The 16327-nt window shown below is 33.8% G+C and overlaps 1 protein-coding gene across 4 annotated transcripts in view; it reads left to right on the top strand.

Annotated features, from left to right (window-relative positions):
• Nucleotides 1-16327, top strand: part of LOC145248972 (beta-galactosidase-1-like protein 2) — a 1883914-nt gene that overhangs the window by 1314914 nt on the left and 552673 nt on the right. For all 4 annotated transcript variants that reach the window (XM_080110785.1, XM_080110782.1, XM_080110784.1 and 1 more), the window contains one exon: nt 15187-15292. In XM_080110785.1, the coding sequence (XP_079966911.1) occupies nt 15187-15292 (106 nt within the window). The remainder of the gene's footprint in view (nt 1-15186; nt 15293-16327) is intronic.

Below are 16327 nucleotides of genomic sequence, written 5' to 3' on the forward strand. Positions count from 1 at the left end.
CCTTACACCAATGAAAACAGACATGCCGCCACCATCACACCCGCCTTTTCCCATCCCAAGTTCTGAGAAAAAAAGGCAAAGGAGTTCTTCCATCGAAAGAGAAACTCGCAAAAAGAATTTTTTTTTTTACACCAGAAAGGACGTCTGTAAAATTACACCCGATAGAGAAGCCGTCATGAAGTCGCACAATAAGAAAGAATATAGGGGCCTCCTTTCTTTCAAAATATTAGGAAAGAAAGATATCATCAATCTTGAAAATTTCCCTAAAGGGTTTCTGTGGTGAGAAATAGAGAAGAGGCTAATGGCCTATGGACCATGATGGCGGAGGCAAATAGTGCTTTTAACGTTTTCCCTCCTCCAGCTTTCTTTAATGATAACAACTTGACGCAAATTAAAAATCAATGTGTTGGACGGGTCCTTCATCCATCGCTATATAGGGCAATCAAATTAACCTTCCCTCTGGACATCGGCAGTCTGTCCCCTGACGGGTCAATCACCAGTGAGATGACCACTGGATCTATGGGGACAGCTGTCGGTGTCTGTGACACCGTCTATGTTTGGTCAGGATTCCTAACCCTAAGTGAACCAAGATGGTCTTTAGATTAGCTAATTTGAATGTCCGAGGGTTGAGGTGCACCTCTCGTAAACTTCGAGTTGCACGCGACCTTCAACGCCTCGGTGTGGATATATGTTGCTTACTTACAGGAAACTTACTTTACTCCAAGTGATTATCAGGATGTGCTCCTTAGGGATTTTCTGCTCTACTCAGCATATTATGATACCCACGCAAGGGGGTGTTACCTGACTATTTAAGCGCACTCTTGATGCGTTGTGTGACCCTGTATGCAGATCCGGAAGGAAGATTGCATGTGCTGGATGTTACCGTAAAGGATGTGGCATTTCGTTATATTGGGGTTTATACGCCCAATAGCTGTACTGAGCTAGTTTCCTTTTTTCGGTGAATCGAGCTTTTCATGAATTCATCTCGTCGGTTAGTTTTAGTGGGAGACTGGAACGCGGTCCTGGATCCCGAGTTAGATCACGGGGTTAATACCACAAGGGCTACTAACCAGAACCGGGATTCTAAGGTGTTTCGAGACTTTATCGACAAGTTTTATCTTGTCGATAAATTTCGAAACAAAAAACCCAGGGATTTAGCATGGACTTGGACAGGCAGACGCGGTTCCGATCTGGTGCAACTTTCGAGTTACATCGATCGGTTCTTAGTTAGGAGAGTCGACCTAGGGCTTTTAGACTGTCCAAGTTTTCATAATATAGTTTATTCGGACCATAGGCTTGTCCGGGTTCGAGTAAACTTAGATAGTGTTAAACCTAGGATGGCTAGTTACTGGAAGTTCAACACGTCGTTGTTTGACGTGAAGGACTTCCGGGAACAGCTTCTACTAACCATACAGAGGGAATTGACGGGGGCTATTATCGGGAATAAGTGGTGGGGTAACCTAAAAAAGTTATTAGGTCCTTCGCTACTGATTTTAGTCGCCAGATCAACCTTAGTTCTAGAGCAGCGAAAGAAACACTATGAGATAGATTAGACAGGGCGGTGGAGGAGGGGGATAGTGATAGTTATACTATAGTTAAGGCTGAGCTGGGCTCCTAGGATAACAGGGAGGACCAGGGATTACTAGTTAGGGCTAGGTTAAAAAGAGCGCTGAACGAGGCAACAAATATAGCCGCGTCACTGCGTGCGGAGGAGTTTCGACGTTCTGCTGATCAACATATCGCCAGTGTCACATTGCCGGACAAACGAACCATAACATCTAATGACAGCATATTGGAGGGTTTTCAGACTCATTTTCAGGAGCTTTTTACCAAGGAGCCCGGTATGACTATTGAACAGTTTGACGCCTGTTTAGCTGACTTTTCTCGCCTGGAGGTGATCGAAGCATTAATGTTTGAATTGAGATTTGTTTGATTTATGATTTGCATTGGTATGTTTGAAATGAGATTTGTTTGATTTATGATTGGCATTGCTATGTTTGAATTGAGATTGGTTTGATTTATGATTTGCATTGCTATGTTTGTATTGAGATTTGTTTGATTTATGATTTGCATTGGTATGTTTTAATTGAGATTTGTTTGATTTATGATTTGCATTGCTATGTTTGAATTGAGATTTGTTTGATTTATGATTTGCATTGGTATGTTTGACTTGAGATTTGTTTGATTTATGATTTGCATTGGTATGTTTGAAATGAGATTTGTTTGATTTATGATTGGCATTGCTATGTGTACTTACAAATTATGTACATACAAATTATGTACTTACAAATTATGTACTTACAAATTATGTACTTACAAATTATGTACTTACAAATTATGTACATACAAATTATGTACTTACAAATTATGTACTTACAAATTATGTACTTACAAATTATGTACTTACAAATTATGTACTTACAAATTATGTACTTACAAATTATGTACATTCAAATTATGTACATTAAAATTATGTACATACAAATTATGTACTTACAAATTATGTACTTACAAATTATGTACTTACAAATTATGTACTTACAAATTATGTACTTACAAATTATGTACATACAAATTATGTACTTACAAATTATGTACTTACAAATTATGTACATACAAATTATGTACATTCAAATTATGTACTTACTAATTATGTACCTACAAATTATGTACTTACAAATTATGTACATTCAAATTATGTACATTAAAATTATGTACATACAAATTATGTACTTACAAATTATGTACTTACAAATTATGTACTTACAAATTATGTACTTACAAATTATGTACATACAAATTATGTACTTACAAATTATGTACTTACAAATTATGTACTTACAAATTATGTACATTCAAATTATGTACATTAAAATTATGTACATACAAATTATGTACATTCAAATTATGTACATTAAAATTATGTACATACAAATTATGTACATTCAAATTATGTACATTAAAATTATGTACATACAAATTATGTACATACAAATTATGTACTTACAAATTATGTACTTACAAATTATGTACTTACAAATTATGTACATTCAAATTATGTACATTAAAATTATGTACATACAAATTATGTACTTACAAATTATGTACTTACAAATTATGTACTTACAAATTATGTACTTACAAATTATGTACCTACAAATTATGTACTTACAAATTATGTACTTACAAATTATTTACATTCAAATTATGTACATACAAATTATGTACTTACAAATTATGTACTTACAAATTATGTACATACAAATTATGTACATACAAATTATGTACTTACAAATTATGTACTTACAAATTATGTACTTACAAATTATGTACTTACAAATTATGTACATACAAATTATGTACATACAAATTATGTACTTACAAATTATGTACATACAAATTATGTACTTACAAATTATGTACATACAAATTATGTACATACAAATTATGTACTTACAAATTATGTACTTACAAATTATGTACATACAAATTATGTACATACAAATTATGTACTTACAAATTATGTACATACAAATTATGTACTTACAAATTATGTACATACAAATTATGTACTTACAAATTATGTACTTACAAATTATGTACATTCAAATTATGTACATACAAATTATGTACATACAAATTATGTACTTACAAATTATGTACTTACAAATTATGTACTTACAAATTATGTACATACAAATTATGTACATACAAATTATGTACATACAAATTATGTACATACAAATTATGTACTTACAAATTATGTACATTCAAATTATGTACTTACAAATTATGTACATACAAATTATGTACTTACAAATTATGTACTTACAAATTATGTACTTACAAATTATGTACTTACAAATTATGTACTTACAAATTATGTACATACAAATTATGTACTTACAAATTATGTACTTACAAATTATGTACATACAAATTATGTACTTACAAATTATGTACTTACAAATTATGTACTTACAAATTATGTACATTCAAATTATGTACTTACAAATTATGTACTTACAAATTATGTACTTACAAATTATGTACTTACAAATTATGTACTTACAAATTATGTACTTACAAATTATGTACATACAAATTATGTACTTACAAATTATGTACTTACAAATTATGTACTTACAAATTATGTACCTACAAATTATGTACTTACAAATTATGTACATTCAAATTATGTACTTACAAATTATGTACATACAAATTATGTACTTACAAATTATGTACATACAAATTATGTACTTACTAATTATGTACTTACAAATTATGTACTTACAAATTATGTACTTACAAATTATGTACGTACAAATTATGTACGTACAAATTATGTACTTACAAATTATGTACATACAAATTATGTACATACAAATTATGTACTTACAAATTATGTACTTACAAATTATGTACATTCAAATTATGTACTTACAAATTATGTACATACAAATTATGTACATACAAATTATGTACATACAAATTATGTACTTACTAATTATGTACTTACAAATTATGTACATACAAATTATGTACATACAAATTATGTACATACAAATTATGTACTTACAAATTATGTACATACAAATTATGTACTTACAAATTATGTACTTACAAATTATGTACATTCAAATTATGTACTTACAAATTATGTACATACAAATTATGTACATACAAATTATGTACATACAAATTATGTACTTACTAATTATGTACTTACAAATTATGTACTTACAAATTATGTACTTACAAATTATGTACTTACAAATTATGTACTTACAAATTATGTACATACAAATTATGTACATACAAATTATGTACTTACAAATTATGTACTTACAAATTATGTACTTACAAATTATGTACTTACAAATTATGTACTTACAAATTATGTACATTCAAATTATGTACATACAAATTATGTACATACAAATTATGTACTTACAAATTATGTACATACAAATTATGTACTTACAAATTATGTACATACAAATTATGTACATACAAATTATGTACTTACAAATTATGTACATACAAATTATGTACTTACAAATTATGTACATACAAATTATGTACTTACAAATTATGTACATTCAAATTATGTACTTACAAATTATGTACATTAAAATTATGTACATACAAATTATGTACTTACAAATTATGTACTTACAAATTATGTACTTACAAATTATTTACATTCAAATTATGTACATACAAATTATGTACTTACAAATTATGTACTTACAAATTATGTACTTACAAATTATGTACATACAAATTATGTACTTACAAATTATGTACTTACAAATTATGTACATACAAATTATGTACTTACAAATTATGTACATTCAAATTATGTACTTACAAATTATGTACATTAAAATTATGTACATACAAATTATGTACTTACAAATTATGTACTTACAAATTATGTACTTACAAATTATGTACATACAAATTATGTACATACAAATTATGTACTTACAAATTATGTACATACAAATTATGTACATACAAATTATGTACATTAAAATTATGTACATACAAATTATGTACTTACAAATTATGTACTTACAAATTATGTACTTACAAATTATGTACATTCAAATTATGTACATACAAATTATGTACTTACAAATTATGTACATACAAATTATGTACTTACAAATTATGTACATTCAAATTATGTACTTACAAATTATGTACATTAAAATTATGTACATACAAATTATGTACTTACAAATTATGTACTTACAAATTATGTACTTACAAATTATGTACATACAAATTATGTACATACAAATTATGTACTTACAAATTATGTACTTACAAATTATGTACTTACAAATTATGTACTTACAAATTATGTACATTCAAATTATGTACATACAAATTATGTACATACAAATTATGTACATACAAATTATGTACATACAAATTATGTACTTACAAATTATGTACATATAAATTATGTACTTACAAATTATGTACATACAAATTATGTACTTACAAATTATGTACATACAAATTATGTACTTACAAATTATGTACTTACAAATTATGTACATACAAATTATGTACATACAAATTATGTACTTACAAATTATGTACTTACAAATTATGTACTTACAAATTATGTACTTACAAATTATGTACATACAAATTATGTACTTACAAATTATGTACTTACAAATTATGTACATACAAATTATGTACATACAAATTATGTACTTACAAATTATGTACTTACAAATTATGTACTTACAAATTATGTACATACAAATTATGTACTTACAAATTATGTACTTACAAATTATGTACATACAAATTATGTACATACAAATTATGTACTTACAAATTATGTACATACAAATTATGTACTTACAAATTATGTACTTACAAATTATGTACATACAAATTATGTACTTACAAATTATGTACTTACAAATTATGTACATTCAAATTATGTACATTCAAATTATGTACATTCAAATTATGTACATACAAATTATGTACTTACAAATTATGTACTTACAAATTATGTACATTCAAATTATGTACTTACAAATTATGTACTTACAAATTATGTACTTACAAATTATGTACATTCAAATTATGTACATACAAATTATGTACTTACAAATTATGTACTTACAAATTATGTACTTACAAATTATGTACTTACAAATTATGTACTTACAAATTATGTACTTACAAATTATGTACATACAAATTATGTACTTACAAATTATGTACTTACAAATTATGTACTTACAAATTATGTACTTACAAATTATGTACTTACAAATTATGTACATACAAATTATGTACTTACAAATTATGTACATACAAATTATGTACTTACTAATTATGTATATACAAATTATGTACTTACAAATCATGTACTTACAAGTACAAAACAATTATATTTGGGTTCAATTCTAGCCCCTGAACTTCATATTGAAATTCCATGCGGAAAAATATGCTAAGGATTCAGCTTCGCATGCTATTTCCAACAATTTTTACATGGATAATCTTGTCACCACCAGTTGTGACAGAGAATCCTTACTTACTATTTATAACAATGTTCGTAGCAGATTGTTAGAGGCAGGATTCGATTTGCGATCCTGCAGTTCTAACTGTTCTAAGATACAAGATAAAATGTTGGAGGATGAAATATTTCTTCTCCCTTCGCAGCCTTTGAGAAGGTATTGGGATACCAATATGATCCTATTCGGGATACGTTCAAACTCTCTCCCACTTTAGTGGACCCTTGGGTCAATACCAAACGGGGAATTCTTTCGCAAATATCAAGAGTATATGACCCTTTATCTTTGCTTCTCCCTGTCACAATACAATGGAAGATCACTGTCAGTTTTATCTGGAAAAGCAAGTTGTCATGGAATGAGCGGATTCCTGAAAAGCTTAACAGCCTGTGGCAAAACCAACGATCTAAATAATATGGGGAAATTTTAATTTCCCAGGCGTGTATTGTCAGAAAATTGTTCTGTCGAATGTATTTGTTTCAGTGACACATCGAAAAACGCGTACGGATTCACCTTGTATGTGAATTAGGGAGCGAATTGTTCCCTGTTGTTCACAAAGGCCAGAGTGGCTCCAATTAAGGGGAAGTCACTTTCCATTTTTAGAAAAATATATTCATTGAAAACAGGATTGCAGAGATCAAAAAAATTTCAGTAGATATTAATATAAAATTTGGCGTTCTACCGAAATTAAAATATGTTTCCTCGCCGGAGAATCTGGCAGATCTTTTAACTAGAGGTAGCAACACTTCTAAATTTTCCCAGTTATTCAATTTCTGGATGTATGGCTGGATGGCATTGATTGGCGAATCCCAACCTTTCTCTTGTCTAAATAAATCTAATAAAAAAATTGTATCATGTTTGTATTCTCAGAGGCTGGTTGGTTGTTTTTGTTTTATGGCATATCAACCCTTTTTAGGTTATTTAATGCCGAATCCAAAGATTCGGAAGAAAAATTTTTTAATAGAATATATTTGTTGTTTTCAAGTCGGTTTCTATTTTACCCATAGTTGGGACCCTAACAGGTACTACCACTCCGGGTCAGAGTAAACCTGGGAGCAATGGCAATTAAAGGGTGGCTCCACACTCCCCAAAGCCCGCAAGCTGGGGCCTCACTACTGGATGTAGTTTGTCATATCCAGAACCCTCAGGAGGCACATCTTTCTGAAAATACCTTCCCGATGGATATCACAAGGTATTTCAGCTTAACTAAGGCAATTGGGAAAACACTCGTCTAGCCAAAACCACTATCAATAATTTCCCGCACTTTTTATCTGTGCTTAAACCTAAATGTAGATTCCATGAACAAAGTTTCTTTCTTAGAACTTAACATCTGTGGAAATCTCTTCCGATTGTCTGCTTTCTAGCTGACTACAATTGTCTTCAAGTCCAATGTAAACAAGTTCATTACGAACCGTCCCCTAAGTAATCCAATTTACATAATTGCCATTACTTATGTTTACTATGCTATAATCACATTGACTAATGTATACCCATTAACCCTTATCCTCGAGTGGCCTCCCAACCTTGATAAGTGGTGATACTGTGGGGTATATGCGAAAGGGAAAAAAAAGGTACCGTTTAAGGCTAGGTTATGTTTAGAAATAAAAACAACAAAAAAAAGTAATATATGACGTACCGGGCATATTTGCATCGCTCTTTGGGAAAGAAGAAGGAAAGGATGGCTAGCTCATTTATATACCCGAAGGGCATCTTCGGAAGGCAGTGCATGGTGGGAAAACCTTTTTTTTTTTTTGTTTTTGTTTCTAACCATAACCTAGCCTTTTATATCCTATTAAAAAAAAAGGAAGAGACAAGAAAAAAAGAGTCATGAACATCTTCTCTTGGAAAGTATTTTGTGTTGCTTAAATTCAGATTGTGCAGTGTGACATTGGTGGCAAGTGCAAAGTGTGGTCGATTGGAAAAGAAGAGGGCAGAAACGTGCTGCTGTTGAGCAAGTGACTCACTCCTTCCCAAACCCCAAAACCGAATCCTGATCATAACCTCATAAGCTATTTCGGCGTGTCAAGCAGGTTAACATGGCTGACTGGAGACTGAACACTCAGATGTTGAGACCCTTCACTGGGGAGGGTGACCTAATTAAATGGCTGGAAAAATTAAAGATGGTGGCAAGGTTGCAAAAAATCTAAGACGTGGTCACCCTGCTGCCGCTATGCTTAGAGGGGGAAACCCTCACAATTTACCAGCAGATGCGCGATGAAGATAAGGGAGACCTTGCCTCAGTGGAGCAGAGACTGAAATTGGTTTTCGCTGAGAGTTCATTTGAAGCACTCGGAAAGCTTGCAAGTTTGAGGTGGACTGGCGAGTCTGTTGATGTCTTTGCTACGGAGATCAGGAGACTGGCAGGATTGGCTGGTTATGTGGGGAGGAGGCTGGAGATGATGGTAAAACGATACCTAGTGAACAGCTTCCCAGAAGAAATCTCACGAACATGCAGAGAATCACTGAGATCAATACTATGGAAGTGGACAAGGCCACTAGTTCGTACATTGATGGTATTCTCGTGGAGGAAGCAGAGGTGACAGTGGAGAAAGTGAGAGGCCATGTCAAGAGGTATGGGCTGACTTCAAAACCGGCAGAGTCCCTGAATGGAGGAGCGGCGTTGGGGTTGAAACGATGCCGAAATAAAAAAGGAAGCCTTGTCTTAAATGAGGGAATGCGATACCCGAAGTCCTGACAAAGTCCTGACCTGACAAAATGAGAACTCTTCTCGATCTGTGGGAGACTGGTGGGACACTATCTAATCCCCGGCTGGCTCAGGATAGCGTGCAGTTTTATTAAACGACAAATGGGTACTGATGGCTGAGAGGGCCGTGTGACAAAGGATGCTACAAGAAATCATTCTGAGAGTGACGAAAGAAGGCCCAGTGAAGGGGGAATGGTACATCAGTGGCGGAGATGTGGGGGTGATTTTGTGCAATGCCAGCAGCCTGGCATTGGGTGTCGTATTAGAGATGGGAGGTGTAACTGTGGAAGATGCGGCGTGGCTAAGAAAGACAAACGACTATTCCCATATCAACGTAGCTTAACTAGAGGCCGGAAAGGAATCAGTTTGGTTCTGAAGTGGGGATTGAAAATAATTGAAATCAAATCCGATTCGGCAACAGTAGTTTCATGGATCAGGTCGGCAGTGACTGGCAATAAGAGAGTTAGGACCAGAGGTGCTGCAGAAATGCTGATCAAGCGCAGGCTCGGAGCACTCGCAGATTTGATAGCAGGATTCCAGTTGAGGGTATCTGTTGTGCTGGTCCCATCGGAAAAGAACAAGGCGGATTTGATAATATGGGTAAAAAAAGGCCTGCCTGCAAGAGAGAAAGGAGGTTTCCTCGGTATGCTGTGCAGGAGGGGAAGTTAAAGATTTACATAAAATGCACCACTTTGGTCGAGAACGGACGTTATTCCTGGCAAGAGAGGTTTAGCCGAGAACCACTGAGGAGGAGGTCAAGGAGGTAGTGGAGCATTGTCAGGAGTGCCAATCAATAGACCCCGGACCATCCAGACACAAAGCAAGAGAGTTACACATCACGGAGGACTGGAAGTGATTAGCCATTGATGTGACCCATTATCACTATAGGCTGTATCTGTCGATGGTAATTGTGGACTGGGGAAGTTTGCCATCTGGAGAGAGATCAGGGCAGAAGCTGCTTGGGCGATCGGAGGGGTCATTGAAGAAATATTTTTGGAGAGAGGGCTGGTTGAGGAACTGTTAATGGACAATGGCCCCGCTTTCTGATCAGAAGCCTTTAAAGAGGTGTCTAATAAGTGGGGAGTAAGGCAATTTTTTAGGGCAGCGTATTGGCTGAGTAGCAATGGGATAGTGGAGAGGAATCATCGCACCATCAAGGCTGCTACGGAAAAAAGCTACAGTTCACCCATGGAGGTGGTGTTTTGGTATAACATCTCACCGAAAACCAGACAAGATGAGACAACTGTGCCTCATAGAACCATCTTTGCATATAAGTGGCGGCATCTATACAACATAACAGCAGGAATTGAGGGTGAAGAAGCTACCATTAAAGTGGGTGAGGAGGTGTGGGTGAAGCCCCGCAATGCAAAATGTACCACTCGCTGGGGGAGGGGGGGGCGTCATAACGGGAACACAGTCGAAGAACAATGTGATGGTGAATGGCGTTTCCCGGCAGATCCTAGACCTGTGTTGTGTGACCCTGCAGGTGTGCAGTGATGCCAGTGAAGAGGAGGAAGTCAAGATCCACTAAGAAGCTAACGATGCACCCCAATTTGACTTAGCTCCACATTGCGGTTCATTACAACTGGACGAGAATGTCTGTACTGAACCTGAAAACGTCAACCTCCAAGAAGTTGTCCCCAAGCGGCCTCAACGTGAGAGGAGGAGGCCTGCTTGGATGAAGGATTATGAAGTGTCTTATTGATCTCGAAGATCAGGGAGGCATGTGGGGTATATGCGAAAGGGAAAAAAGGTACCGTTTAAGGCTAGGTTATGGTTAGAAACAAAAACCAAAAAAATAAGTAATATACCAGGCGTATCTGCATCGCTTTTTGGGAAAGAAGGAAAGGATAGCTAGCTCATTTATATACCTGAAGGGCATCTTGGGAAGGCAGGGGATGAGGGGAGAAGCTATTTTTTTGTTTTGGTAGGAGGATATAAAAGCCGGGAAAAATTCCCTGCAAGAGAGACAGAAAGAAAAGAGTCGTGAACATCTCTTGGAAAGTATTTCGTGTTATTGACGTTCAGATTGTGCGGTGTGACATTGGTGGCGAGAGGCCAGGTGTGGTCGATTGGAAAAGAATAGAGCAGAAACATGCAGTTGAGCGAGTGACTCACTCTTTCCCGAACCTCAGCACTGAATCCTGATCGTAACCTTACAAATACCTGTGTAAAAAAAATAAAAATAATACGATAGCGTGTGTGTTATTTATTTTCCATGTCACACTTGCATCCAAGTCATTTAATTGTTATGGACTTCCATTTCTTGTCATAAATAATTTTACCAAGAATTCTTCATAAGTTTTGGTTTTGGTTTTGCTTATAGCTGATGGCACTCCAATAATCTATTTTTTTTATAAAGAATTTTATCAAGAATTCTTCATAAGTTTTGGTACAGTTTCAAGCGGATGTACCCAAGTCATATTGATATATTTGTTTTTTTTGTTTTTTTTAAACTTTATGATATATAAAAATCGATAGAACATTAACGTAATAATAATATATAGGAAATCTGTAAAAATGAAAATATCATATTTAATCGTACTTTACAACCGGACTACTGTTCGCTTGGATAAATACTTTTGCAGTTTTAACAAAAGAGCTACAATAATATCAGAACGTCTCCATTTACACTGAACATCTGCAGAATGCTAACATCAATAGTGTGAATGAGTTCACTGTGGAATTTTTACAGGTCCTGCTAGTATAAATTAATTCAAAAGTGAAAAGTATTTTTAAAAAAACTATGAAAATCTGACGATTAGTTGATTTTTGCTAGATTTATTAAATACATGTCTATGTTAGAAATGGTGAATACATACGAACGTTGTTTTAAGAGATCAATAATGTAAACATGCTTTTAACATGCTGATAGTTGCACATTTAGTCGCTTCTGGCAGCTTTTACCTGCTGCTGTCCACTCTGCTGACGGCTTATTTGATTTTGGACAAGTGGTCATCCCATGTTTCATTAATTGTTACATTGATGGAAAAACACATAGTTTTTTTTTTTTTTGTTTGTTTTTTGCATTAAAGCAGTTGCAAACAAACCATTGTTGGTTTTGATTGACTGTAAGCAAAAGTGGCACCCACTTTAAACATAGTTTTCTCATTGACAAACGTCCATGCAAAATAATAAATGCAAACATCTGATATCTTCAACTCCTTTGCTATCTCATGCAACTTCAATGCACGGTTGACCAAAATAACTTTGTGGGCTTTCTTAGTGTTTTTCAGGACAATTGATAAATTTGACTGGCCTGAGTATTCAGCATAATTTGTGTCTGTACAATCACATTTAAAGTTGGCATCTCTTAATCATTGTTTCTAAAGGAGTAGACTTTGAATAACATTTATCAAGATATTGCTTTTACTAAACTAGTATTTTCTTCTATCAGTACTTCTTTATCAACACAAACAATTCAGATTTTTCTATTGTTTTGAAAATTTGCAGTAGTAGCATCACATAAATAACTGTACTTTTTAAAATAAGAATCCAATTAGGATTGAATTTTGACGTGCGATTTGATTTTTTATTAGTAGCGCTATCTACAAGTCAGGGACAGAGTTATTGAGTGAGTGAGTTAGTTCTGTTCACCTTAAATTGATCGCATTTTTATCCCTGTTTATTGTTGATTTAGTCATAACCAACGAATTCAACATAATAAATGAAATGGCTTATTTTATTGGCAACGTCTTCAGTATGGAATATTGAGATGGAATGTTCAGTATGGAATATTCAGTATAATAATTAAAGGTTTATTTATGCTTGCTGTAATGCTGGGAATCTGTTAATAGCGAATGATAAATCTAAATCAAATGATTCAAACATGTTTTATGTTTATGTTAACGTTAAACATTGTAATTGGACTAACAACTAAACAACATGAATTAATGTAGAAATTTAAAAACTTTAATATTATTACCTATTTCTCGATATCAGATTTTATCAGAATAAAAATATCAAGAGAAGTTACTTATTAGTAATAAGTGAAGAATGTGACCCGATGGGGACCGAGCAATGCTGAGAGACCTTGCTAGTTGATTAAGGAACAGCTTGTCGCCTGGGTGGTCTCATTGACACGAATTTAGAGGAATTCGCACGGCTGAATTCTAATGATGATGATGATGATGATGGTTTGATGTTTTTTTAAACAGAATATGTCTGTTTCTTGGTGGAAATCAAAATGATATCCTCTTCCCCCTCGTGTCAATGCCAGAATAAGTCATAAAAATAAATCCGAAAATTGACAGACGGACTGTGTTGATAGATTGCCGATAGAGGTGTCGTCCAGTGATGGAGGTAGGGACCACCCGAAGACCCTTGAGGTTAATTAGGCATGACATTTCATATTCTTGGCATGAGAACATTATAAGGTGGGGGGGGGGGAGATGAGAAGGGAAAATCTTTTCTTTCCTTTTCTTTTTGCTTAGATAAATGAAAGGGTTGCTTTATTATTTTCTCTTCTTTCTCTTCAGCAACCAAGCAAGCCCTTACTGCCCTCCCTTCTGAATAAAGGCGTGGCTGGTGATTGGTTGACCGCCACTTGTAAGCATACTGGGAGGAGTGAGGGGGGTTACAGCTAGCGTTTTTGATAAAACAAGGCGAGAAAAGGGAGAGAGTGATTCTTTTTCAGGATTCTTTTTGTGACACGTTCCAATAAGCGTGTCTCTGGCAGCTGATCCCTTCCCGTGAACTGACGGTAGATAAAGAACGAAGAACTTGGTAAAGGAAAGAAAACTGCCAGCCCCCTAAGTTGCATGACTAGGCCAGTGTGTAACTACTATTTGTAAAGTCGGAGACAATAATCAATTCTATGTTAAGAAAAACCAATTAAGTTTTGACTCTCTTTTCTTTAATTGGAAACGGTGTTGTGAATGCAATATATTTCTTCGATAGCCCAAGTGACGTTTGAAAGCTGATTTGAAAGCGGAACCAGAGAGCAAACGACGACGACGAAGACGAATTCGACCACTAGACGAAAACACGGGTGATGCCACAGGTATCGGCTACAGCTGCATCTCAACCCATGAGCCTATGCACCTGAGCTGCCCTGTAGGGGTCACAGAATATATTATGACTATTTCACCCATGAAATTTGCTATTAATTGAAAAAATGGCTTATAGGTGTAATTTACTTTTGCTGTTGAAAAGAAAAATATTCTCCATTTGAATATTCTGAACAGTAATAGTATTTTCAAGAAAAATAAGTTGAATGAAACTTTATTCTTTTTAATAATATGTATCTACATTCAATAAATAAAAAAGACTAGGCAGAATCCAAAATTGATTTGTTAGCTACATTACTATTTTAGGTCTAAGTTAAAAGAAATCTGACTGTCTTAATTTTATATATTATTAAATAAAGCTTAAAACTTGCATTTTAATGAGTTGTTTTAAGAACTTCATTTTGTCTTTTTCTAGAAGGATATGCTGACTGAAATGAATCTCGGAATTTTGGTGGAGAATTTGGGCCGAGTAAATTTTGTGCGATTTGGAGACCGAGAAATTGTAAACAGTCAATTTAAAGGTAAAATTATTTCCAACCTTATACTGCAGATTTTTCTCAACAATATTTCTCTTAGGAACTTTAAATATATTTTTAAAAAGTGTAAAACGTCAAAATCTTTATGAATTACATTAATGAATTTAAAACATTTAAAATATATGCTAATAAAAGGATGAAAATCTTACAATAGGAATTAAGAATGGAAAAGGAACACCAAAATGCTACAACTTTTGCCCATTTTGCAGGCTTTTTCAAGAATGAATAGCTAAAAATGGTTCATATTTAGCTATTTACTCTTGAAAACCTGCACAACGTTAAGCATTTTGGTTTTCCATTCTCATTTTTAATTCATATAATATATATGTGTGTGTGTGCATATATTTATACACTTCTGAGTAAGTTGGACTCTTACTGGAGAAAAAAAAACATAGTCCTAAACTTTAAATTCTCACGACTTCTCACGAGATCAACGACTGAAAGTGGACAGAGTGGAGGGAAAAACAGTGTGACTTAAAATGGCGAGATGAACATCATCCCCGTTCATTCAGGTTACCATACTTGGACTTCTAACTTTCATCTATTATGCTTGAATTGTAGTTACATGTGCGTGCATGTTTTCATAATAACGTTTCCTTATTTGCTCATAAGTGTTATGTTCTTTCCTCATGAGTTGCAACATACCACGATATAACAACTGGCGACGAAGATTTGGAAATGAAATAAACAAAAACACTTTTCAAAAAAAAATGTCTATCTCTGCAGAAGTTCTCAAACAAATTTTGGCGCAGCAACAGGAATAATTTGAAAAAGCACAACTGAATCTAATAACGACATTAACCCAAAAATTTCAGTTGTAAGACACCGGGAATTCATCTAATGTTGAGCTTTCCAACATTATTACAGAATTTTCCTATGACACCGACAGCAGCCGCATATTCAGCTCATAGGTTTCATGGTGGAAGGACACATTTTACCATGAATTTTCTAACAAGGACGACGACTGAAAAAAGCGCTTGCTGATACGAAAGTTGGGTACAAAAGAAAACGAAAAGTTTG

The sequence above is a fragment of the Euprymna scolopes genome, chromosome 27 (genome assembly GCF_053919585.1).
Source record: "Euprymna scolopes isolate OS-2025 chromosome 27, ASM5391958v1, whole genome shotgun sequence".
NCBI lineage: Eukaryota > Metazoa > Mollusca > Cephalopoda > Sepiida > Sepiolidae > Euprymna > Euprymna scolopes.